Source organism: Onychostruthus taczanowskii, unplaced genomic scaffold (genome assembly GCF_017590055.1).
Source record: "Onychostruthus taczanowskii isolate IOZ18803 unplaced genomic scaffold, ASM1759005v1 scaffold67, whole genome shotgun sequence".
NCBI lineage: Eukaryota > Metazoa > Chordata > Aves > Passeriformes > Passeridae > Onychostruthus > Onychostruthus taczanowskii.
In genome coordinates, this window is record NW_024504455.1 from 3,478,193 (window position 1) to 3,500,871 (window position 22,679).

Here is a 22,679-nt window from a genome sequence, read left to right on the forward strand (position 1 = left end):
CTGCTCTGAGGACCAGGATGGTCACAGATCTCAGCCCCCTCGTCTGCACAGTACCCATTCCTGCATCCCCAACAACTGGTTCCCTTGGGTGACGTCTCCTCAGTGCAGTTTTCCTAAGGACAGGGTGAGTGCTGCCCAGGAGGTTGCCCAGAAGGGTGAAGTGAGCAGAGAACTGCTCTCAGCCCTGGAAAAGTTTTCCCTCTGCTGAGTCAGTGCACCAACAGGAAAAATGGAGATTTAGCAGGAGTAATTGCAGAAAAGAGACATGGCAATGGAGATGTCACAGAATTAAATGACATCTGTTGGCAGGCACAAAGAAGGGGGGAGCCTTTCCAAAATACACCTGGCTGCTGCACCTCTGCACCCCTGCAGCTTAGGGAACTCATTACACTATAGGGAGCCACTCAAGGGAAATTCAGTCTTGGATTGTTTCCCTTCTCTGTGCAAGTAAAGTTCAAGTGTCTCTATGCTCCCAAGCCCCTACAGAGAGGCTGGGAAGAGGAATGCCATGACTGCTGTGGAATATGGGCTGCAGAAAGCCACAAGCACTTTCAGTGGATGCCTTAACTCACAACATCTGCAGCAAGGTTTGGGAACCCACAAGCCATGGGAATTAGACAGCTTGGGCCAAATCTGAAGATGTAAACTAATAAACCAACACAAAAATTTCTAATACTTTCTGTACCATGAGTGCAAACAGTGTTTCATGGCTGCTTTTCTTTACAAGTGGCTTAGCTTTCCCCAGTGCAGTTTTACACATTTTTTATATGAACTCATGTTAACAATCTGTGATATAATCTTCATGATTTCTTTTCATCTGCCACAAACCTGGAAAGAAAACTGATTGCCCAATCTATTTTGCATCAAGAAGATGGACCAAAAAAAACCCCCAAACAACAAAACAAAACACTGAAGATCACAAAATTACGTGAACTGCAAGGGCAGGGTTTTGCTGCCTTTTTCTCCCTCTTTAGGATCTTACATAGTTTCAGTTGCTGCTTTCAGTGTGGCACATTCCTGACAGCAGGATGGCTAGGACCATAGGTACTAGTCCCTAAGCAGCAGCAACTGAAACTAACCCCGTTAAGAAAGAGATCTCAACTATCTCACTTCTGTGGGTTTTTCAAAACTAGGGTCTTCCTGCCAGGGACGTGATGGAAATCAGCTGGCTAGGTCAGCCCTCTGCCCTTTTCCTCCTAATGCTGGTAATCCTCATGTGTCCCATTAGAGCAAAGAGCTTGCCAGTTATGCCAGCAGGAAAGCTGGGAGCAGCTCTGCCTGCCACTGATGAAGCAAACAGGGAAATGACAGGACGTTCCTGCTGCACAGGATCATTAAATCTGGTTTTAAAGCAAAAGGTCTGTGGTGAGCCTCTGTGTCCTGCCCGTGAAAAGCCCTCAGGAAGAAACAGAGAAGAGAATCAGCTGGTGAGAAATCAAGCTCTTGCTCTTGGCTCTATTTTAGTCTAATATCTTCTTACCTTTGGGACATTAAACATATTTTTGGAGGCTTGGGGCAGGACCAAGCGCACTACTTATAAAATATCTTGGAAAATGAGATGTTTTAAAAGTAAGAATGGATTCAGCAATCTACAGGTGACCAAAAAAAACCCAAAAACGGGTAACACGAGGAAAAGGTGGGAAATGGAGGTAAAGGGAGAGAATCAAGAGGAGGGAGCTCTTAGGTCAGATACTTCAGAGAAGCTTCCTGGCCACCAGACCTCCCACATGTGTCACATGTGTCTCCAAAAAGGAAATGGCAGGTGTGTTCCTTTCTACTCCACAGAGACAACAGAAAATACGTGAGGGGCACAGTCTTCTGTGTGTGGAGAGGAGAGGGGGTGAGGGAGAATGTCCTCAACGTGCCAAAATACCTGTTTCAGCCCTAAATTATAACAAATTAGGAGCTCAATTCCCCCTCCCCTCTGAAACATTACAGGATACTACAGTGAAAAAGAATAAAACAAGTGTTAACAGTGAATGAACTAGGCTCTGAAAACCCTTTTAAAGCCAAATATTTGTCATGTCACGTTAGTAGTCTGCGCTGAGCTGGTTTCACCACGGCTTGATCCTTCTCCACCCCAAAATCTATTTAGATAATTAGGCTGAGGGCATTTTTTGTAACAAACACACCTGAACAGGCCAAATCTTTAACCCTTGCCTGTGAGGCAGGTCAGCACAGATAACAAGGATGGTGATGTTAGCATCTGGGTGTTATCACAATTGCCCAGCTGAGTTATGCACTGGAATTCTTCAAAGAAAAATTGAAGTGGTGCTTGAAGCACACTGTTCCCTGCCTCTGTTGCGTGTCCCCTGCTACTGGGGCTGCATCCACACAGAAAAAAGGCTTATCTGGGAAGATAATATAAAGTGTTTAGTAAGGTCTCTGTTTAGCAGAGAGAAATACCAAATGTCCTCTTTCATAATTTGAGGTTTTGCCAATGTTGTAATCACCTTTCTATTTCCTGTGCCCCTCCTAAAAATAAATAATTCCTTTTCCCCTGCCACTTTAAAAAATGTTTGAAAAGCTCACAAATGCAGCCTGACGTGACCAAAGCAAGCAGCACCATTCCCATTCTGAATGAATGGGACGGGAGGCAGAGGGAGGTGAGCTGCCTTGCCCAAGAGGGTGATACACAGGAGAACATAAACCCCAGGGAAGCCACACTCCTGTCCAGCAGCCGTGTGCCCACCCTGAGACATGAGATGCAACTCTCCTGGAGCACAGGGTGCATGGAGAAAAAGGGACAGAAAACCCTCTGGGGGTGTGCTACTCATCTACCTGACTCAAACACAGGTTCTCGGCTCCCCTTCCCCAAAATCTCTATTGATAAGGAAAATTAGACCTCCCAATCCACGTGGGACAGGGGCTGAGGGTGTGAATCACAACTGCTGCTGCACGGGTTGGGAAGGAACCAACCCCAAGGAGCTTGGAAGGTTTGTTCTCTTTATGTCCCCATTCTTAATGACTCCTTAAAACCTCCTTTCAGAATGATGCCTTTCAAAATCTAACACTCCAATCACACCTCGGAGTCCAATAAGTAAATGGAAGTTCTTCCTCATTCCCCTGTCACAGAGGTAATTTCTTCCTAAACCATCCCCCTGCTTTCCAAATCCGGACTAAAACCTGCCAAAGAGTCTGAGGTGCACTACAGGAGTCGGGGTGGGAGGAAAAGAGACCTTTATCTGAACCCCAGCAAAAAGATATTTTGAAGCTGCCTTCAGGGAGAAATCCCTTTGCAAGGTGGAGCTAGAGCAGATCGCGGAGCCAGTCACAAGCTAGTGGAAACAAAAAAAGTTTTCTTTACCTCCATGTCCCGCAAGAGAGAGGTGTCCTCGGGGCAATCTCTCTTCCCCACCCCTTTCCCTGTTATCTGCGGGAAAAGCTGAGCCGTGCCGCCGTGGAGGGCCGGGAGATCCCAGCTGCTGCTCAGCCCGGACTGACGGAGCCCGGCGAGTGGCCCTGCACTGCGAACAAGGAAGAAGGGCGGGTGGGTGAGAGGAAGGGAGGGAGGGAGGGGAGAGGAGGGGGAGGCAAGGCAATCAGGGTTTAAATTTAGACACAAATCTAAACAGATACTGTCCTTCCCGGAGCGCCGGGCTCGTGAGACAACAAGCAACAAGCTCTGCCTCCGCGCCCAAACTCGGGGACACCGCATGTGCATTTCCTCTCCCGTTTTTCTCTCTTCCCCCTTCCTATTTTCTATCACCTTATCTTTATTCCCCTCCCACCCCTCCGTTTAGTCTCTATTTCTCTCCAATGCTTGCAGTTCCTGCACTGGTATCTCTGCTTCGATCTCTCCGCTGTCCACGCTTCCCTCTCCCAGGGTCTCCTGCCTGTTTGTGTGCGGGGAGAGAATCCCTTTCCTTCTGACTGCAGCTTTCCCCTCTCTTCCTTCTTTTCGGTAATTTCACTCAGCAACGAACTGTCTTAAGAAAGGCAGAATAGGAGGAGAGCGAGGGTGATTATTGGGCTCGAGCAGAATTTAAGGCGTTGTCCTCCGAGGAAGGACAAATATCCACTGGGTGATCCCGAAGAGGGAAGTCAGGGCTTAATTGTGGGCACTAGCAGAGGGTCCCCATGCAAGGCTGTCACTGTCCAGCTGTAAAGCAGGACCGGCTCTTTCCACCTTGAATTTGTGTCCCACACCACCAGGTCGGAAGGTGCGGGTTGTTCTCCTCTCCCTTCGCAGGGATGGACAGACTTGTGCACCCAAGTGAGAAGCTTCCAGGGTGGTAGAAAAATTCGGATGGGGGAAAACAAGGCTCCGGACTGTTTTTGCTGCAGTTTCCCTTTCCACGCTGACCACAGTGTTGTAAACCGGACATCTCTTCTAGCAACTGTTTGCATATGCTGCTTCTCAAAGAATTTCAGTCCCCACCTCTCGAGAGCAGGGTGGTGCAGAGGAATTTGGAAACGCTCCCTTTGTCTGCTGCTGGCTTCCTCGCTTTGAGTGCAGCTGCAAAGTGACACAATGTCATATCGTCATTTTGGCAGGATACCTTGGGGGCAGAAGAGAGTTAAAGCATGTTTTCTAGAAGGGATGCGTACTTCTCCTTTGCAGTGTTTCACAAGTCCCTGCTGGCCGTGGCTGAAAAACGCTCCAGCGTGGATTTAAATGTGAGCATCACCATACCCCAGCTCCCTGTTACTGATAGCGGTTCTTCCAGTGCTGTTAACTGTTGCTGTCCCGCACGCTGCAGGACTCCTGTGGAATTTGCAGATTTAAATTGTCATCCAGTTATCTCCCGCATTCAATATACAGCAGTCACTCTGTCCTTAGCCAAAAGAATGATAGGCTGAGTTTTTGCAATCTGGAGATTGGGCAAGAGGACTTAATTAATCTTCTGCTGTTGAAACACTGGATTAGATGGATTAGATGAAACCCCTCTGCTGTAAGCAACCAGAAGATGCTGCAAGTGTAGATATAAGAAAATAAAATCTCAAATAAATATGAAAATGAAACTACCACTTGTTTGGAAATCCTACTGATTTCTTCAAGTCCTGACAATGGTACATTAGGACAGGGAATAGAAACTGAACTGAGAAGTAGGGTTGAGGCAAGGAGGGCAGGATTCTTCTACTGCCCATGCTTTGCCTGCTGTGGGGACAGAAGGAGGAGGATTTCAAGCTCAGGGATTTCACTGGACATGGGTTGCAAGTGTTGTTTTCAAGATATCTGCCATGTACACACCGTCAAAGTCACACCTCCCATGACTGTTTCCTGCTCCTCAGGGGCTGTTTCAGTATTTTCTTTCTGCTTTCAGGGGTTCTGCTGTGCAGAGGAAACCATTTGCTTAGGTGTACAGAAAAGGAAACTGCTAGGGAGAGGCAGTATCACTTCACCCATATTAGTAAAGCAAAAGCCGTTGCAGCTGCCCCACCACAATTCTCCACTCCATTTATTTCTGCCTCCAAGTATCTTGCCACAAAGCAAATCTTTTCTGCCTGCTGGATTCCCAAATGCCATTGCTCTGGGCATGGTATGCAGTACTCAGAGCACTTTCCATACTTTTGTCCATACTTTTGACACTTTTCCATGTGAAATCTTCCTTCCTGAAGGAGGAAGGGGCGACTGTACAGAAATATGGTGTCTGTTTTTCTCCAGACAAGAAGACATGAGGTCTGGATTTGTTCTCCTCTCTCTTGTTTCTGGACTGAAAAACACTAGAAAATCTTAACAAACAACCCACATGCTTTAGCTGCAAGAACTTTGAAACAAACCTTATTAAGGGAGAAACTGGGTTTTTCACGTGACGTGCATTTGCAAGTATTTGGAGGTATCTTTGAGTATGATTCTGCATCCTTCTGTATATCCCTGCTTACAAACCTGGGATGTAGCAGTGCCTATGAGACTAACTTGTTCTTATATCCAAAAAAAAGTTCCACATCTGTTCTGCTCTGCGGGGGGGAAAAAATATAGTCATCACTAATGCCATTCAAACAGGCTCTGGAGGGAAATTTAATTTTACTGAGAAAATGCTGCAGTTGTGGGCCCCTGGATTTTGCAGCTTCCTGTCTGATTCTTTTCAAGACATGTGAGGCCAACACAGTGAGTTTGCTTCAGAAGAAATGACTGTCACTCCTGCCACAGGCAGCACGTGGGGGAGAGGGGCAAGGAACTCCTTCATCCTGGCATTCCTTCAAAACAGGTGGCATAAGGGGTTCTGCCATGCTTGGAAACACCATGGGCAACATTTGCTGGCTTCTTGCATTTTGGCTATGAGGGATGGAGAATGGAGCCTCTGAAGGGTGCTCAGAGGGAGCAACAAAAAGGAGAGCAGAGCCATTGCTATGCTTTTTTCAAAAAACAGTTAGTTAAAAGTGCTTTGGAGGGCATCTGAAACTTTGTCTCTGGCATTTGTGTCCGTGCAGTTATCTCATTTGGGTGTGTCTGCCTAGCTGCCAAATCTGAGAAGGTATGTTTGTCAGGGTGGTGGGAGGGCAAAGGGTGGAGGGAGCTGTGGGCTCCTGCAAGGGAGATGGCAATTCTGTGCTTTGTCAAGACATTTGTTGAGGGTTTTAGTACAGCTCACCTGTCAGTGCCAGTATCTGAGGTCGTTCTGTCCACCTCTCTGCCTGGCCTTGGCTGCTGTTACCCACATCCTTTCCTGGAATTCACACCACTAACCAGCAGCTGTTACTATATTGGGCTTTTGACCTCCTGAAAATGGGGTCTCAGCCCTTTCTGTTCCCACTCAAGCAACTCAATTCTCAACTGAAAAAGAAAAAAAAAAGGGGGGGGGGGATAAGGTAACCACCGAAGAAACAACATTTGCATTTCAAAAATTAATCAACTCAAAAAGCCAACATCCTGTTTTGTCTTGGCTTTACACACCAGGTCTGACACTTGGCAGCCCGACAGGAAGCGAACGTGAGCAGCGTTTTTCTGTGGGAAACTCTCTTTTTGAGCCCACCCTTTGCTAAGTGTGCCTCGAGCTGTCTGCCCGTGGCCCTCAGCACTAAAGCAACGCCGCGGACGCCGAGCCTCACCCTCTTCTTCAGGGACTTATCAGCAGGAAATGAACTCAGCTGGAACGCTTCGTACCAGTGACATTTTGGTGCTCGGGTCCTGCAGCTGCAGCGCTTCTGAGAGCACAGACACACAAACACACACGTGCCAACACCCACACGGACACACGGACGCACGGACGCACGGACCGGCGTGCCAGGCTCTCTGCACTCCTGGGAATTGATGTCAGTGGGAAAGTCTCCTTAACCAAAGGGAGCTAAATGGAAGGACGTGGCTCTAAAGTGGCTCTCACTGAGCTGAACTTGAATGTGAGTTTGTGTGCTTTTCGTGGTGACCACGTAAAAAAGTAGGTGTAGAGACTAACTTAAAAACCGAGTAATTTCACGTGCTCCTGACTGTCAGCTGGCACCTGAGCAGTGACATCGTGGTTCAGACTAACCTGGCTTCTTAATTAGGGCTTCCTAATTGCCAGGTTCTGGGCAAAAGCCTGTCCCTAAGCAGAGTAAAGGTTAAAAATGCTGTGTGGCACAGGAAGCATTTCACCTTGAGATAATGAGATCACAGTGAGGTGGATCACCCTGGTCCCACAGGGGCTGGTGGGTGGTGTTCAGATAAAGGGTGTCATGTCTTGCAGCACCTGAAAGTCTTTGGAAAGCTCTTCTTTCTCCTGGTCTGCTTGACTTCAGAGAACACACTGAGCTGGGGTGTTAAGAGGCATGGCTGCATCCCATTGTACTCACATAGTGATGGAACAAATATTATCAGCATGAGCCACTGACAGCTTGCTTCCAGACTGAGCAATTCCTCTATAGTTACTAGTTTTAGTACACCAGGTTTAATATAAATCAACAGAACCAAACAGAACCAGTCAGAACAGTTCTCAGGCCAGTCCTACTGCCCATCTCTCAGTGTCCTAGAAAACAGCATCACAAGCAGTGGCCCTCGCCAGCAGCTTCTTCAGCATGCAGCCCAAGCTCTGACTGAACAGGATTTTCTGACTAAAAATGGAACAATATTTCTGGTCCCTAACAGGTTGCACCCAGAGGAAGCTTGCCTTGCCACTGCCTGTGTGCAGTGTTAAAAAAATAAAAGGACTTTTGGCTGAACACCAGGCCAGCGGTGTAATAACTTTGCCTATCTTCTAAAAAATACACCAAAGAGTCACAAGATAAATCCCCAGCCGAGGTAATTCAGGAAGTTTGAGGGTGAGAACAAATAAATGTCTTATGCACAAGCATGCAACACCTCTCTGCTCAGCGAAGGTCTGTGCTGTGTGCCACTTGTAGCAGCAGCAGGGCTGACACCTCCTCAGGAGAGAATCTAACCAATATTTTTAGAAACAATTTGCATGGTGGGTCTCATGTGGCAGCAAGCATTGGCACTTCAAAGCACTGAGCACTTCAGCTTTTGCCAGAGCTGACTCACAGGTCAGTCTCTTCTGTCACAGGCAGCGGCAATGACTTTAATCACCCCGGCAAGTGACTTTAATCACCCTGGCTGTCATTTGGATGCGGGGAGCGGGCCTGGCTCAGGAATCAAGCGCTGCACACACAGCCCCCGAGTGTTATCTGGACACAGAAAGGTTTCTGTTCACGGACAGACTGCATGACCTAGACAGGAAGCCTGGAGCAGAGCACAGCCAGGCTGTGTCTGAGGGGAAAGCGTGCCCAGCCCATGCAGCAACCAGGCTGGCTGCAGAGAGAGCTGGCTCAGGGAAAACCAGCTCTGAAGAGGGCAGACAAAACAGGACACAAGCCAGGATGACAAAATGACACAATGCCAGGATGGAAACCTTGCCCACTTTCTGGCTAAAATATATCTTCTCCAGGGACACAGCCTGAAGCCCATCACATATAAAACACACTGAAATTAAGATAGTTCCGTGAACTCGACCTTGGAGGAAGTAAACTTGGCTCCATTTATGGTGAGATGTTACTGTCTATTTACTGGCTTTTAAATGCAGTGAAGCACATGATTTGGAAAGGAGAACTAGTAGTGCCTACCAATACTTTCTTGACCCTGTTATGCAAGGATGCTGAGAGCCCCTAGACATTATTGCAGCACAACAGAGAGAATCCTTCTCCTTTCTCTGAAATCTAACTGAGCAAGTGAGAGAGCCCAGGGGCTGCACATCAGGGGTTTAGAGCATCCTTTTTTTTTTTTTTCTCTATGAAAATTTCAGTTTCTCCTGAGCATCTCCAGGAGAAGGCAGCAGCAGAAGGCTCCATGTGACCTGGAGAGGAGGCAGGGATCTCTAACCATGCTTTGCAGGCAAGGAGAATACTGGAGGCAAAATTATTTTGTTCTGCTTGTACAGAACAGCAGATAAATAGCAGGGAATGGATGGGTGGTGTGTTTTCTTTGCTGAGTTCAGCCCAACAGGATGATCCATCTGGCCTGCCATAAGGTGTGGGTGCTGTGGGGCACCTGGTGGTCACAGGGCAAGTTAATTTGGCTTTCTCAGTGCTACATTGCTGTTTACATAGTGTGGACATACTTGGATCCAGGTGGAAATATGAAAACCCACCATTTTTTAGGACCACTTGAATCAAGTAATACCCAGTTTAAAGCATCTCTTCGTACAAATCTTTATAAGGTTACTGAGCACAAAGTGATGAATAAAATAAGCTAAGTGTTTATTTGGGTAAGGAATGCTTGGAAGAGCCTTCAGTGGAAGGTGGAATGGTGTTCAACTAACAAAACCAAGCCTTGCAAAGGCAAGGGCTCTGCCATACACCCTGCAGTGTGCAAGAGGTAACACCAGAGCTCTGCCTAGTGGCAAATCATTCTGTGGGCTCTGTGGCCCAAAACAGATAGTCACTGCTGCTGTGATTAAAGGATAAGGTTTTCCCAAGGGAAGGCTGGGCCTCAAACACCTGTGGTGGCACAGAAACAGCCACTGAGACTGATTCAGCAGTGGACAGGGATAGCGGGGCCGAGTGGACAGGGATAGCGGGGCCGATGGTGCCACCCCTTGGATTGCAGAACAGAATCATTCTGGCTGGGAAAGAACTTCAGGATGGCCGAGTCCACCTGTTAAACCCAGCACGCCGTGCTCACCGTCGAAGCACGTCCTCAAGTGCCACGTCCACGCGGGTTTTGGACACTTCCAGGATGTGACAGGCTTCCCCAGGCGCACAAAGCAGGGCCGATGCCAGGGACAGCGCGTCACTCTGAGCCCGCAGAACGGGACGGGGGTGTCGGAGGGGGAAGACTGGCTCGGCACAGGCGGGAGCCGCCGGGACATCTCCAGGACACCCGCGGGACATCTCCAGGACACCCGCGGGACTCGGCGGGGACACCCCGGGACATCTCCAGGACACCCGCGGGACATCTCCAGGACACCCGCGGGACATCTCCAGGACACCCGCGGGACTCGGCGGGGACATCCCGGGACATCTCCAGGACACCCGCGGGACTCGGCGGGGACATCCCGGGACATCTCCGGGACACCCGCAGGACACGGCGGGGACATCCCGGAACATCTCCAGGACACCCGCGGGACACGGCGGAGACACCCCGGGACATCTCCAGGACACCCGCGGGACTCGGCCGGGACATCCCGGGACATCTCCGGGAGCCGCGTCCCGCCGGCGCCCCCCGCAGGCCAGCGGCAGCGCTGCCACCGCCTTCCCTTCTTCCCGCGCTGGCGCCTCAGGGAAACGGGATTGTCCGCGAATTCTGTGGGACGGGGTCCGCGCGGTGAGGTCCGAGGAGGCCAACAGTGGCATGCTGGCCTGGAGCAGGAATAGCGTGGCCAGCAGGAGCAGGGCAGGGATTGTCCCTGTGTACTCGGCCGCACCTCCAGTGCTGTGTCCAGTTCTGGGCCTCTCACTTCGGAAAAGGCCTTGAGGGGCTGGAGCGAGTCAAGGGCAGGGTCTGGAGGCGAGTGTTGTGAGAAGCGGCTGAGGGAGCTGGGGCTGTTCGGTCTGGAGAGAAGGAGGCTCAGGGGGACCTCACTGCTCTACAGGCACCCGAAAGGAGGGTATGGCCAGGTGGGGTTCGGCCTCTGCTCCCGGGAACGAGTGGCAGGATGAGAGGACACGGCCTCAAGCTGAGCCGGGGAGGTTCAGGCTGGGCATTCAGAGGAATTTCTTCACAGAAAGGGTGATTAGATACTGGGATGGGCTGCCCGGGAGGTGTTGGGGTCATAGTCCCCGGAGGTGTTCAGGGGAAGGCCGGCTGTGTCACTCGGTGCCGCGGCCAGGGCCACTCGCTGGGTCACAGCCTGGAGCCGGCGCTTTTGGGGTCTTTTCCACCCCTTCGGTGACGCACAGCACGGCCCCCATTGGCTGCCGGGCTGCCGGTGACTCCGCCCCCTCCGCGCCGCGCTCTCGGGGTTGTTTACAACGTCCGCCTCAAGCAGCTCTCATTGGCTGAGGGCCGCCAGCCTCGCAAGCCTATTGGCTGACAGCGGGGGTGGTGGCTCGTCCCTCCCGAGGTTGTCGCTCATTGGCTCGGAGGGGCGGGCAGCGCTGCTTCTATTGGTGAGGCGGAGCGAGGCTCCGCCCCTCGCGGCGGGTGGGTGGGCGGTACGGGCGGGCCCGGCAGTCGGTGGCCGGCGCCGTGCGTGGCGGGATGTCCCGGTCCGCGGCCGTGTGGGGAGCGATGTCCGTGTCCTCCGCGATGGCGCGGCCGCTGCTCCTGTGCGCCGCATCGGGGTTGCTGCTGGCGGCCGTGGCGGCCATCCCGCCGCCGGAGGAGGCGGCGCGCATGGCGCGCTACGTCCTGCACAGCTGCGACTGGGGCGCGCTGGCCACGCTGTCGGCGCAGGAGGGGCTGCGCGGCCGCCCCTTCGCCAACATCTTCTCCCTCAGCGACGGCCCGCCCGGGCCCTGCGGCGGCAGCGGCGTCCCCTACCTGTACCTGACCGACATGGAGATCTCCGTGCAGGACCTGGAGGTGAGCGGGGCCGCGGGAGGGCGGCGACGCGGGGGTGCGGAGCGACCCCGCGGAGGGCAGCCGGAGAAGCACGCGGGGTACTCAGGGCAGCAAGGGGTGACCGCAGGGCAGCGTGACAGCGCTGCTTCGCAGGGCTTCTCCACGGGATTGCGCTGGAGATCCTGCGGCCCAACCCCGTGCCACGGCAGGGTCACCTCGGGAAGGTGACACTGGAACGTGTCCAGGCAGGGCTCTGCGGAGAGGGAGACTCCAGCACCTCCGTGGGCAGCTGGTCCAGTGCCCTGCTGTAGCCATGATATTAAGAAAATCCTTTGCTGGGATTTTTCCTCTCCTGAGAAGCTGAAGAGCCTCAGGAGAGAAATGTAAACAATTACTATCTGCTGCTGTGGAATGCAACAGGTGCATCCATGATTGGTCCATGTGGATTGTTTTCCATTGATGACCAATCACAGCCACCTGTGCCAAGGCTGTGAGCAGTCACAGGATTTTTGTTATTCTATTCTGTTCTGTTTGTTCTTGTTGTAGCCTTCTGATCTCTCTGTTCTTTTAGTATAGTCTTAATGTAGCATTTTAATATAATATCTAACATAATAAATCAGCCTTCTGAAATGGAGTCAAGCCTCGTGTCTCCACACACGGAGAGGAATCATCAACACCCTGCCACCCTCCGCGTAAAATTCTTCCTCATCTGTGTTTTGGTTTATGGCTTTTCCATGGATGTCGCCCCGTTTGACAGCCCTGGGGACGATTAGCCCTTGAGCAGTGCTGTCTGTGGTGACAGCCAGGAGAAGTTCCTGCTGATCGTGGTCTTGAGACAGAAAGGGCAGCACCAGGCAGAGGAGGTGTCTGCAGCTTCCAGAAGCACTGAGCAAAGAAATGAGGTGCCACAGAATATTTGAACATTTGAACATTTCACACACAAAACAGTCAAAAGGACTGGAACTTGTCAGTGTAGGACCTAAGCAAAGAGAATTCTTCCAGAGCCTGCTGAAGGAATAGTTATTAAATCTCTGGTGCTTACCATAAAGGGAAGCACACCTGGAAAGGCAGTGTTGGCACACTGAGAATCTGAGTGTGTAATTTGCCATGTACCAGAGCTTTTGTGGTGAGCAGTTTGCTCAAAACTTAAAGAAATAGTAGTTGTATGCCTCCTTTATTTTGTTTGTTTTAGTAACTTAAAGTATTAGTCAACACAAAATAATGGTAATATTTCAGACTGTTTTATCATTTTTTGTTTGTTCCCTGTCAGACTTTAGTTTGTTACCTTAAAATAGTTTAATTATACGTCTGAGTGCTGTAGAGAGTCTAATTTATTTTGCCTGATACCTTTCTTTCCATCCAGATACAGCTGTTTGCTTTCAAATAACACAAAACCCACGGTATAAACTGGTAATGAATATTTCCTTCAGAAGGCTCCTCACAGGTCCTTATTTTGCTGCTTCAGGGCAGAAACTCTTGACACGTGATAGTCACAGGCAGGGGAGAAGGTGCCGAATAATCGTGAGTCAGCTTTTTGGGAGTTAAGCAACTTCCTATCTCTCAAGTGCTTGCTTCTGTTTCACGAGGTCACCGGTGCTCTCCGAAATGTCCAAGTGACTGTGGAGGGTTTCTCTTGGACATGAGCCCTTCTGATGAAACTTCTCAAAGCAGGGGAACTTCCCTTACTGTGGGATAATGACCCCTAGGACGTGGCATTCTGCAATCCTGTTTGGCTTTTCAAGCCATGGTCACCAAATTAGTTTTTAGAAAAACAATCAGATATGCGTTCTTGAATTCTTCAAGTTAGGTGTTTCACTTAAATATTCCGATTTTTTTTTAAAATCTTACTTCTAAAATTCACTTTAAATGCCAAAAGAGGTGTTTGGGAGAGCTGGGAGGCTGTTTTGAAGAGATGTTTGTTTTTGTTTTAAGTAATTTTAGCAACAGTTGTGAAGCTGAGTTGGTTGCCTTCTCAGTAACACTTTGCCCTTCCACCAGAATTTACCTGATGATGTTCACTGTATGTCCTTGTTGTCTGTACTGTCCTTTGTGTCTGTAAATTGTAATATATCATCATTTGCGTGTGAAATAGGCGGGCTGAATTCAGAGTTTTAAATTTTGTTGTGTGATGTTTGCATTTTATGTTAACAAGTTTCAGCACACCTCTGAACTGGGCTTTATTTCAGATTCAGAGCTCACCCAAGGAGCCTTTCAGATATAGTTAGGAAAAAGTGATGACAGCTCTTTTTGCCAGTATTACTGAGGTGAATAAAGTACCAAGAGCTGAAAATGTGGTGGGTATGACATTTTTTTCACATAAGAAAGGTAAGCCTAAACCTCTTCTCTTACTTCTTGCATTTCAGGTCAATTCAAACGCCTCCTTGACTGTGTCTTTGGCACAGACTCCTTACTGCAGGAAGCACAGATATGATCCCCAGAACCCCCTCTGTGCCCACATCATCTTCGTTGGGAGCATTGTAAAGGTAAGCAGCTGAAAGCTGACACGGGGCAAGGTTGTGTGCATCAAATACAGATTTGTTTAGTGGAGGGAGAGGAGAAAGGTGAGAAATTCTGTGCAGAAGCATATGCTGAGGTGTTCTGTGCTGTGATTCCCAAAGGCCAGCTCGTAGTTTGTGTGAGGAAAAAAAAGTTAACCCTTGAATTTTGCAGGGGCTCTGTTGACATGCCTTTAGCAAGGAATTTGGGGAGACAGTAATGCAGATCTCCCTCATTCCTGTCAATGTGTTCTGAAACTAAGAAGTCTGAGGTCATTATTTTGTAAAAACCTTCATATTTCATTCCCATCTCTCTTGCTCAGTTAAATTCTTTGGTTCAAGCAGTGTGACATGCCTGCTTCTGGAACTCTGCTGAAATAAATACTAACCTGAGCTACAAAGTTGCAGGTATTACAGCCAAAAAAGTGTGCCTTGGGTGATCTGGTGGCCCAGGGCAGTGTTCTTTTGTGCTCCAGTACTTTGGTGTCTTGTAGGAGGAATTGAGAACTGCATGTGTTATTCATTGACGATCCTAATCCTATTATTGGGGCAATGATTGAGGATGAGAACTAGTCATCACTACTCTTTGTTATGTGTCTCAATTCGTATTTGGTGTTTTCACAGCTCTGATATTTGCACATTGCACTCAGCAGTCTTGTAGTTGCTTTCCTGAGTTTCTCATTAATAATGGAGTTGATTTTATTTAGGTGGTTTTTCTTATTCTATACCCAGAGCTCTAAACTGTTGATTTCACCCTTTAAATATCTGCACATTGTGTATTAAATGGCATCACACTTTTCAGCTACCCTTCTCTGTAGATTCTGTTGTACCCTCCTGTTTGTTTGTGTGTTTGCAAATGTCTGAGCACAGTTGTATCTCTTTCTGTCAGGTTGAATGAGCAGGTGCAGAGGAGGTGAAATTACACCTAAGACATCACTTTTATAATAATTCACCTAGCATCCATACTTCTGTTTTGTGGTTTGTTTAAAGATTTATTCTTATGTTGATGAAATACTCTCTTGCTCTCTCTAAAAGCAGCATTTTGATTTAATGTTGAAATCCACTGCTTTGTAAGTGTTGTCTGCCTCACACAGTTGCACACCACACTGAAGATGAGCAGCCTCAGCCACAGTAATGAGCCCCTTGGGACAAGACATGGCTGGACTAGAAAAACCACACTGCAGTCAGCAGTGGTTTTTTAGCTAAAACTCATCTTTACATGACTATCTTGTTGTAATATTTTCCTGGTTTTTGTTTAGGTGAATGATTCAGAAGCAGACTTAGCCAAAAAAGCATTATTCAGTCGCCACCCTGAAATGGAAAGTTGGCCCAAGGATCATAATTGGTTCTTTGCCAAATTCAACATCACCAATATTTGGGTCCTGGATTACTTTGGTGGATTGAAAATTGTGACACCAGAAGAGTACTACAGTGTCAAGCCTTAGTAAGTACTGAAGTTTTTCATGGCTAACTCTCATTATATTTCACATCTGTAAAGTTCTTGTTGTTAACAAGGAGGAGTGCCTCCTGTAGAATTGGCACTGTCACTGTCTTCTGTTTGAATTCATTGCAAGACAGATGATGTTTTGGTCTAATAATTAATAGTAGTGAGACTCTTCAGCATTTCTGAAGCTGTATTAATGGGATTGCAGCAATATTGCTGATACTTCCGAAAGAAAATTGCTGTTGAATCTGTCCTTATGATTTTGAAGTGTAGAGGAATTGTCTTCTATTGTCTACATAAAACCAAGTCTTCAAAACTTTCAGATATATTTTAGCACAGTCAGCATGAATTATGCATTCATTTCACTCTTATTCTTACTCCTTGTAGGTGGAAGAAGATCCTTGGTGATGCTGATATGGAAATGATTGACTTTGCCTGTTTCATGAAAGATTAATTTTTTCTATGTAGTGTAGAGCTGAGTTAATAATGTCATAAATCAAACACCTTGCATTGTTAATGAGCATGTATTACCCTTATGAAGCAGACTTAACTTTTCACTAACTTGAATCATGTCACAATGAAAAACCTTTGTGCATAAGCAATAATTTTTTTCACTGGATGTGAATTTGGAAAGGTGTCTGACAGTGTGCATTCAGAAATGTGTTTACTGGAATCTAAAAAATTAGTCCAGTTCTAAAGTGCCTTAGTTAAATAATGTTTCTGAGCACTTTCCAATATTATTTTATTTTTAATACCAGTTTAGTTTAGAATTTTATGGTGAAGTTCTACAGGATGGCTCAGCTGATGGAATGGAAAGCATTGCCTGTATTACAGTAGCAAATGACGTGCTGAGTTCCCAAATCCTGTTAAGAATTTTCTCTGCTCGCTGATAAACTCACTTTTTTGAGCCATTTTTCTGTTTTATTGAATGTGCTGTAGCATACAGTTGTGTTCATGCCAGCTGTACCTATACCTCAGGATGAGTTCTTGGTAATTCCTCAGCTGATTATGTGCCCTGACTCTGTAATAGAAGCAGACCAGTAGTACCTAAAATATCTGACTCAAGAAGAGTAGATAAATTCTGTCTTGTCAATTCAGTCAGAGTGTTGTGAAGGATAAATGTTTTCTGATTGAGATTCTGAAACACTCAGCTTTGTTAATCTGATCAAATGGCAATTCTTCAGCTTTTGTTCCCCTCAACAGCAGAACTGAGCAGATTTTGGGGTCTGGAAGCCTTCAAGAGCAATTTTGGATTAGTAACCCAGAAGTGGAAAAGAAGCAATACAGTTTGACACAAATGATTCATGATTTCTAGAGAATGAAAATTAATGAAAGGTGTGCTTAATTAATTCTGTGTTAAAGTAAGTTACACCCAACCACAAAAAACCCCTTTTTTAACATCCTCTCCAATCTGATGTGTGCTGAGTTCACCAGCACTAAAAAGTATTTATGAAGAAACAAGTTGATTTTACAGTGAGCAAATATTACCTAGTTGACCTAGAGTAAAGAATTTAGACTCCTTAGAGGAGGTTGATATATAGAACAGTGGGATTTGTCATGTAAGATCCCTATATCTTAATGTTGTTGTTATATCACTCCTTTTCTCAGATACTGGGATGATTTGTGAAAGTATTTTTTATATAACTTATTAAGAGTTCTTTCTTCATAAGGGAAAAAAGCCACTTGGTACTGTTCTACTGTTCTGTTCTACTATTTTAAGACTAATTTAGGATTTAAAAAACTTAGAATATAGAAACCATTTCTATTGAATAGGTAACACTGATATTTAATGTGAAATTGAAAAAAAATATATATAAGGTACGACAGTTGTGAAAACTCAACTGAATCTCTGTCATGGACTCAATACTTTCTGTGAGGACACCTGAATGCATTACATGTAACCCTGTAACTTCTGATGTGTGAGACTGATGATGCTGGGCTTTTGTTAAAATTAAAATATTTTTTTGATGAGTGGTGTCAAGCATTATTTATTGCATGTCCAAGAATTATTCTCTCCCTCCTGTTCTCTTTCATATAAGCACTCTCTTTTCAGTGTTCTTGTTTTACTGTTTCTCTGATATCTTTCATTCTTGCTAGAATTAATGGGGAAATGTCCCTACTTACACCTGCCCTTCCCCTCCTTGAATTAAATCCATGTCTTTGTGCTTCACTTGCTTTCCTGCATCTAATGCCATGAAATGAAAAATTCCAAAGACAAATGGCATCATTCCACACATCCCCAACCTCCTTCTTCCACCAGCTGCTTCTGCACCCCCAGATTCCATGGCTGGTAGGCCAGGGTGAGAAGCAGGAAAGGTCTTGACATTGCATAAACAATAAAACATTGGTGTGTTATCAGGGCTGTTTTAAACACAAATTCAAAACATAGCCCCAAGCAAGCTAAGGCAAAAAAACCCCAACCACAAACCCCAAATCTCCATCCCAGCCAAAACCAGTACACCACTTTGAAAAGTACTGCTTTCACTTGAGGGTTTGGTGTAGAATAAGGCTGCCTTTGTTTCTGGTTTTCTTCTCCTTTTACTATCAGTTCCCCAGTATTTCCTCTTTGGAAGCGGAAGGGCTTTTTTTTGGTAACAGTAAGATCTTAAAACAGTTTTATAATGCTGCTGCACCAACTGTAGATCATCCAAATCTCTTCACCTTTGAACTTTTGGAGGACCCCAGCCAGATATATCTTTGGGAAAATGATGAACAGCAGACTGGTTAAGCTACATGTACAGACCTTTATTTGAGGGTCAATTAGAGAAGAGCTCTGGAGCTGTATCTGTGCATCTCCCTGAATACTTTTTGGTGTGTTTTATTGCTATGAAGTAGTGGAATGTAAAGCAGTTCAGGTTATCAATCTTCTCCCACAGTAATAGGTGTGTAAATGTTTATGTCACCAACCCAAGAAAATCATCAGTTTGTCCTATTTTTCCTCACCTCTTTTCCCTGTGCTCACCTTCGTTCTGTTCGGCTCATTCAGGAATTCGTTTGTGAGCATGTTTCTTTTTTTCCTGACACCCAGGAGTAATAGAACTCTGTGGCTTAGAACAGAAGAGGCTGAGTATAATCAGTTGGTACAGCTGTAAGAAATGAATCAGTGTTTTGATTTCTGTGTGTATCCTCTGCCAGGGCATGCTTGAAGTACCTGAGCATATTCTCAACAGCAGTGTAGTCAGCCTTCCCACCTGGGAGGCACCTGCACTCACGGGAATCTGACACAGGATATCTGCAGGCACCTCACTAAGCCACAGGATGTTGTTTAGCTGGGAATCTAATAAGGGTAATCACCACCTGTCAAGTTCTACTTCCTACTACATGTTCTTCCTTCTATTGATCTTGCTTATTGACATGTTTTTGTTTCTACTGCTTGATTTTCGATTTGTTTCATGTGTTTTAAATGGAGGACTTGTGCCCAGTATCTTAAATATATCAGGTATATATATTGTAAATTATTAATCCTTTATTCAGTTCTCTCTGGAATTAATTTCTTAGCTGTTTAATATGGTGCCTGTGGTCTTCACAATAAAATATAGGTAGCTCAATCAGAATATCAGACTAACACAAAAAGTGTTACTTGTAACTTAATGGATTAATTTGTTTGCCAAAGGTTTTTCCTGAGCAAAAGCATTGAATCGAGATAAAATCCAGTAAAGTGATATATTGTTGTTGAACACAAGAGGGTGCCACAGACTTACATTCGTCTGGAGTGTTAAATGTTTAATACTTAAAAGTGGTTATTGAATTCGTCATAACTCAAAGATGCTGGAAAAGCAAACGACGGGGGCATAATATGAACAAATTCTTTTTCTACAGTGCTTTACATTATGAATGCTTCCCTCCATAAACACAGCAGCCTTCTGGCTGCAAAAAAAAAAGGAGCATTCATCATTTTTTTGTGTTTTGTAATCATTTTGTGCTACAGAGAGCTCAGAAGTAATATCCATGAAAATGATTTAAAGGTTTTTAAATTAAGTAACTCTAGTAAAGGAAATGGAGACAGGTATAGAAATGCCTCGGAACATCGACTGGGAGCAGCCGGCTCCAGACTCAACAATGTTTATTTCTGTCAAATCCAGAGAGAGGGGGTACCTTAGTGTGACCATGCTTCTGCTTAGGCTTATTATGAGCTGAATTAAACCCCTTGACTCTTATTTGTAATTTCCAACAGCTAATTAATCTTGGGTTCTTCAAGTGCCCCCAGGCTGTTCTCCAGTGGTTTGGGCTGCCCTGATGATGTGCAGGTGTTTGGGTGATGAGGCAGAGCTGGGAAAAGCCTGAAGCTCCTTTTTCCACGAGGGCTGTGTTAGAGATCAGGCTCTTTTTGCTTGCTCAGCCCCACTGTCTTGGCCTTAAACCTGACTGGAGTGTGGTTGACCCTGGTTGCTGTCACCAACATCTGCTCTTCACCAGGTACTGGTGTGGGACTGCTTATTTTGGGGTTGAGACTACTGCCCTGCCCTCCTTGCCAGCTCCTCTGCTTGGGTGGAGCATCCTCGGTTCTCTCTAATAATTGTATTTTCTCTGCTAGGGAGCTCAGCCCTTGAGTTTCTTATGCAAGCCTCTTGCAATTGTTCTCACGGCTTTTTGACTTAACTTTTGTGTTTAGAGGCTTCCTCAGAGTTTCTAAGTTGAATTGCTGTGTAAAAAAGATTAGGCTGTATTAATTCTGGGTGTAGGGGTTAATGTTCTTCACAGCTTGGTTTTCTGATGAAAAAAAAAAGCTTAGGTAACATTTCTGGGTACTTGCCTTTGTCAGATTTGTTTTTACTTTGTTGGATTCAGATTTGAAATGGGAAATCTGACCTCAAAGCTAGCAAGCTCCTATAAATGTCATGAAAACTGTGAGCTGGGGAGACGAAACCAGCCCCAGTTCATGTATATTAAAGGTACAAAAGTAATGTTTTGAAAATTTGAGTTTCATTAGTTGTGCAGATTGTAGAGCTGGAGTATTCTGGTTGAGTGTGACCAGGTATGCAGTTAGTACCAGAAAGGGTGCAATTCTGTTTTGTTTAGGGGATGGTAGGCTTTAATCAAAGAACCTGATTGCTGTAATGATGACTCAGTTATTTTCTTCTTAATATTCTACATTTAAAAGCCTCAAAAAATCCCCATTACTATTTGCTTCTGATTCCTGCAGCTGCTTGGCTTAGTTTTGCATAGAATTTCTCCAGTTTAAACAAAAGAGATGCCACATTTCTGGTGGTGGGCCCAATAGCTGCTGTGGGTCTTGTGGAAAGAGGAGAGTCTCTCCCTTGACTTGGTAGTATTGTCAGTGTATCCACACTGGTCTAGAACCACTTCATGTTATTTTTGCTGCTGTCACTGACTCAGATTGAAAATTTATTTGCGTGATTACTTTTCCCTTCCCTTTACCTATAAAAATATCGATACCAGTTTGCAGCACTCATGTAAAATATTTGTAACTCATCTTGATACCCTTAGACGACAGGAATGCTTTGTTTGAAGAATAAGATTACTTGTTTTTAATCTGTGAGTAATTAATTTTAAGGCTTTTTTAATACATCTGTGATAGCTACAAGCACAGAGTAATTTGACAAAACCAAACAGAGGGTGTGTGTGTGCAAAGGGGGACAAAGAGAGTGTCAAGAAATAGCATGTAATTGCATATCTAAGCATGTATATTTATGTGACAACATTGAGGATAATTTGTGTTTCTATAGTGTTTTTATGCCATGGAACCTGTTAAACATCTTCCAGTGTTAACAGGTAACTTTCTAGATTGAAAGGTGGCAATTGTTTAGAGATAAGAAAGAAATAGTTGCACAAACCCTGCATTGTATGATTATAGAAACATTGCACACTAATTTCCTGTTGTCTTTTAGCCAAAAAAATGGTTGCCTAATCAAGCATGAATTGGATTTTTTATTTGTTTTAAATGCTTAAATGAATTTCAGTTAATTAAGTTTTTCCTCAGGCAAGCATTTCAAACATACAGAAGAGGTGTGTGTTAGGGGTAAGGAGGGGAGTAGAATAAAGGAGAAGTAGATACTTGCCACAGACCTTAAAAAACCTCACAATATTTTTATATTTATAAAAGGCATAACCTGATAAGTCATCTTCTGTACAGCCATGCAAGAAAATACTGAAGGTGTTCTACAATTAAAAACAGCATTTCGAGCATGTGGGTAGTGAAAAAGTCACAGAATTTTTCTACATATGCTGCCATGTAATTGGGGAAATTCACCTGCAATTAACAGGGTTGTTGATGATGCCAGAGAGAGTAGCTTGAGTAACTGAAAAGAAAAGAAGCACTGTTCCTCCTCCTTAAAATATGACATAAGCAGTGGTCTCTTGAGTGCATTAAGAACAACAAAATCCAGAGCAGATCATAAAGGTGTCACTGGGGAGGGAAAAATTGGATATTACAGATTCAGTAGTCTCAAAATTGAGCATTCAAAGAGGGTGCATTTTAACTTTCACCTAACAACTCCTTTATAGGTTTCCACAAACCCTGTTGCACTGAAGATTTTAAGACTGTAGCAGGAAAAAGGAAACTGCCAGTCACAAAAATCCCTGAAATAATGAATAGAAATATGTTTTTGCATTGTATCAGGGCCTGTTTACAATCTCCCATAGGAAACATGCCCTCCTGGCCGTATTTGTCTTTGTGGTCCTGCACAGGTGTCCCTTTTTATGTTCGGTTGGGTTTGTTTTTCTTGTTGCACGTGTCAGGGTTTCTATTTGCTCGATGCAGCTGCAAGGAGTAGTGACAGTCAGGTGGGTTTTCCTTGGAAAAGCAGTATTTTCATACACAAAGGGGAGCAGTTGTAGCAAGAGCAACTCCTTCTCCTTCCCTGTTGGGAGCTGCAAAGCAAGACCTGTGGTTAGACACTGTCTTCTTTCCAGCTCTCCATTTGCT

The 22,679-nt window shown here is 45.7% G+C and overlaps 2 protein-coding genes and 1 long non-coding RNA gene across 6 annotated transcripts in view; 2 read left to right on the forward strand and 1 right to left on the reverse strand.

Moving 5' to 3' along the window:
- Nucleotides 1–3,799, reverse strand: part of RCSD1 (RCSD domain containing 1) — a 30,837-nt gene extending 27,038 nt beyond the window's left edge. For all 3 annotated transcript variants that reach the window (XM_041420913.1, XM_041420912.1, XM_041420911.1), the window contains exon 1: nt 3,308–3,799. In XM_041420913.1, coding sequence (XP_041276847.1) covers nt 3,308–3,664 — 357 coding nt within the window. In that variant the 5' untranslated portion in view covers nt 3,665–3,799. The remainder of the gene's footprint in view (nt 1–3,307) is intronic.
- On the forward strand, nt 3,379–8,876 carry LOC121344714. 2 transcript variants are annotated; one of them, XR_005953870.1, is made up of 3 exons: nt 3,379–3,490; nt 6,842–7,281; nt 8,421–8,876. It is a non-coding gene; the product is annotated as an uncharacterized LOC121344714 (long non-coding RNA). The 2 variants fall into 2 exon arrangements; XR_005953871.1 differs by lacking the exon at nt 8,421–8,876 and adding an exon at nt 8,006–8,102.
- Nucleotides 8,877–11,500: 2,624 nt separating this feature from the next.
- CREG1 (cellular repressor of E1A stimulated genes 1) lies at nt 11,501–15,794 on the forward strand. The gene is made up of 3 exons (XM_041420896.1): nt 11,501–11,875; nt 14,218–14,337; nt 15,609–15,794. The coding sequence occupies exons 1-3, from the start codon at nt 11,552–11,554 to the stop codon at nt 15,792–15,794; spliced, it is 630 nt and encodes a 209-aa protein (XP_041276830.1). The 5' UTR covers nt 11,501–11,551.
- The last annotated feature ends 6,885 nt before the right edge of the window (nt 15,795–22,679 follow it).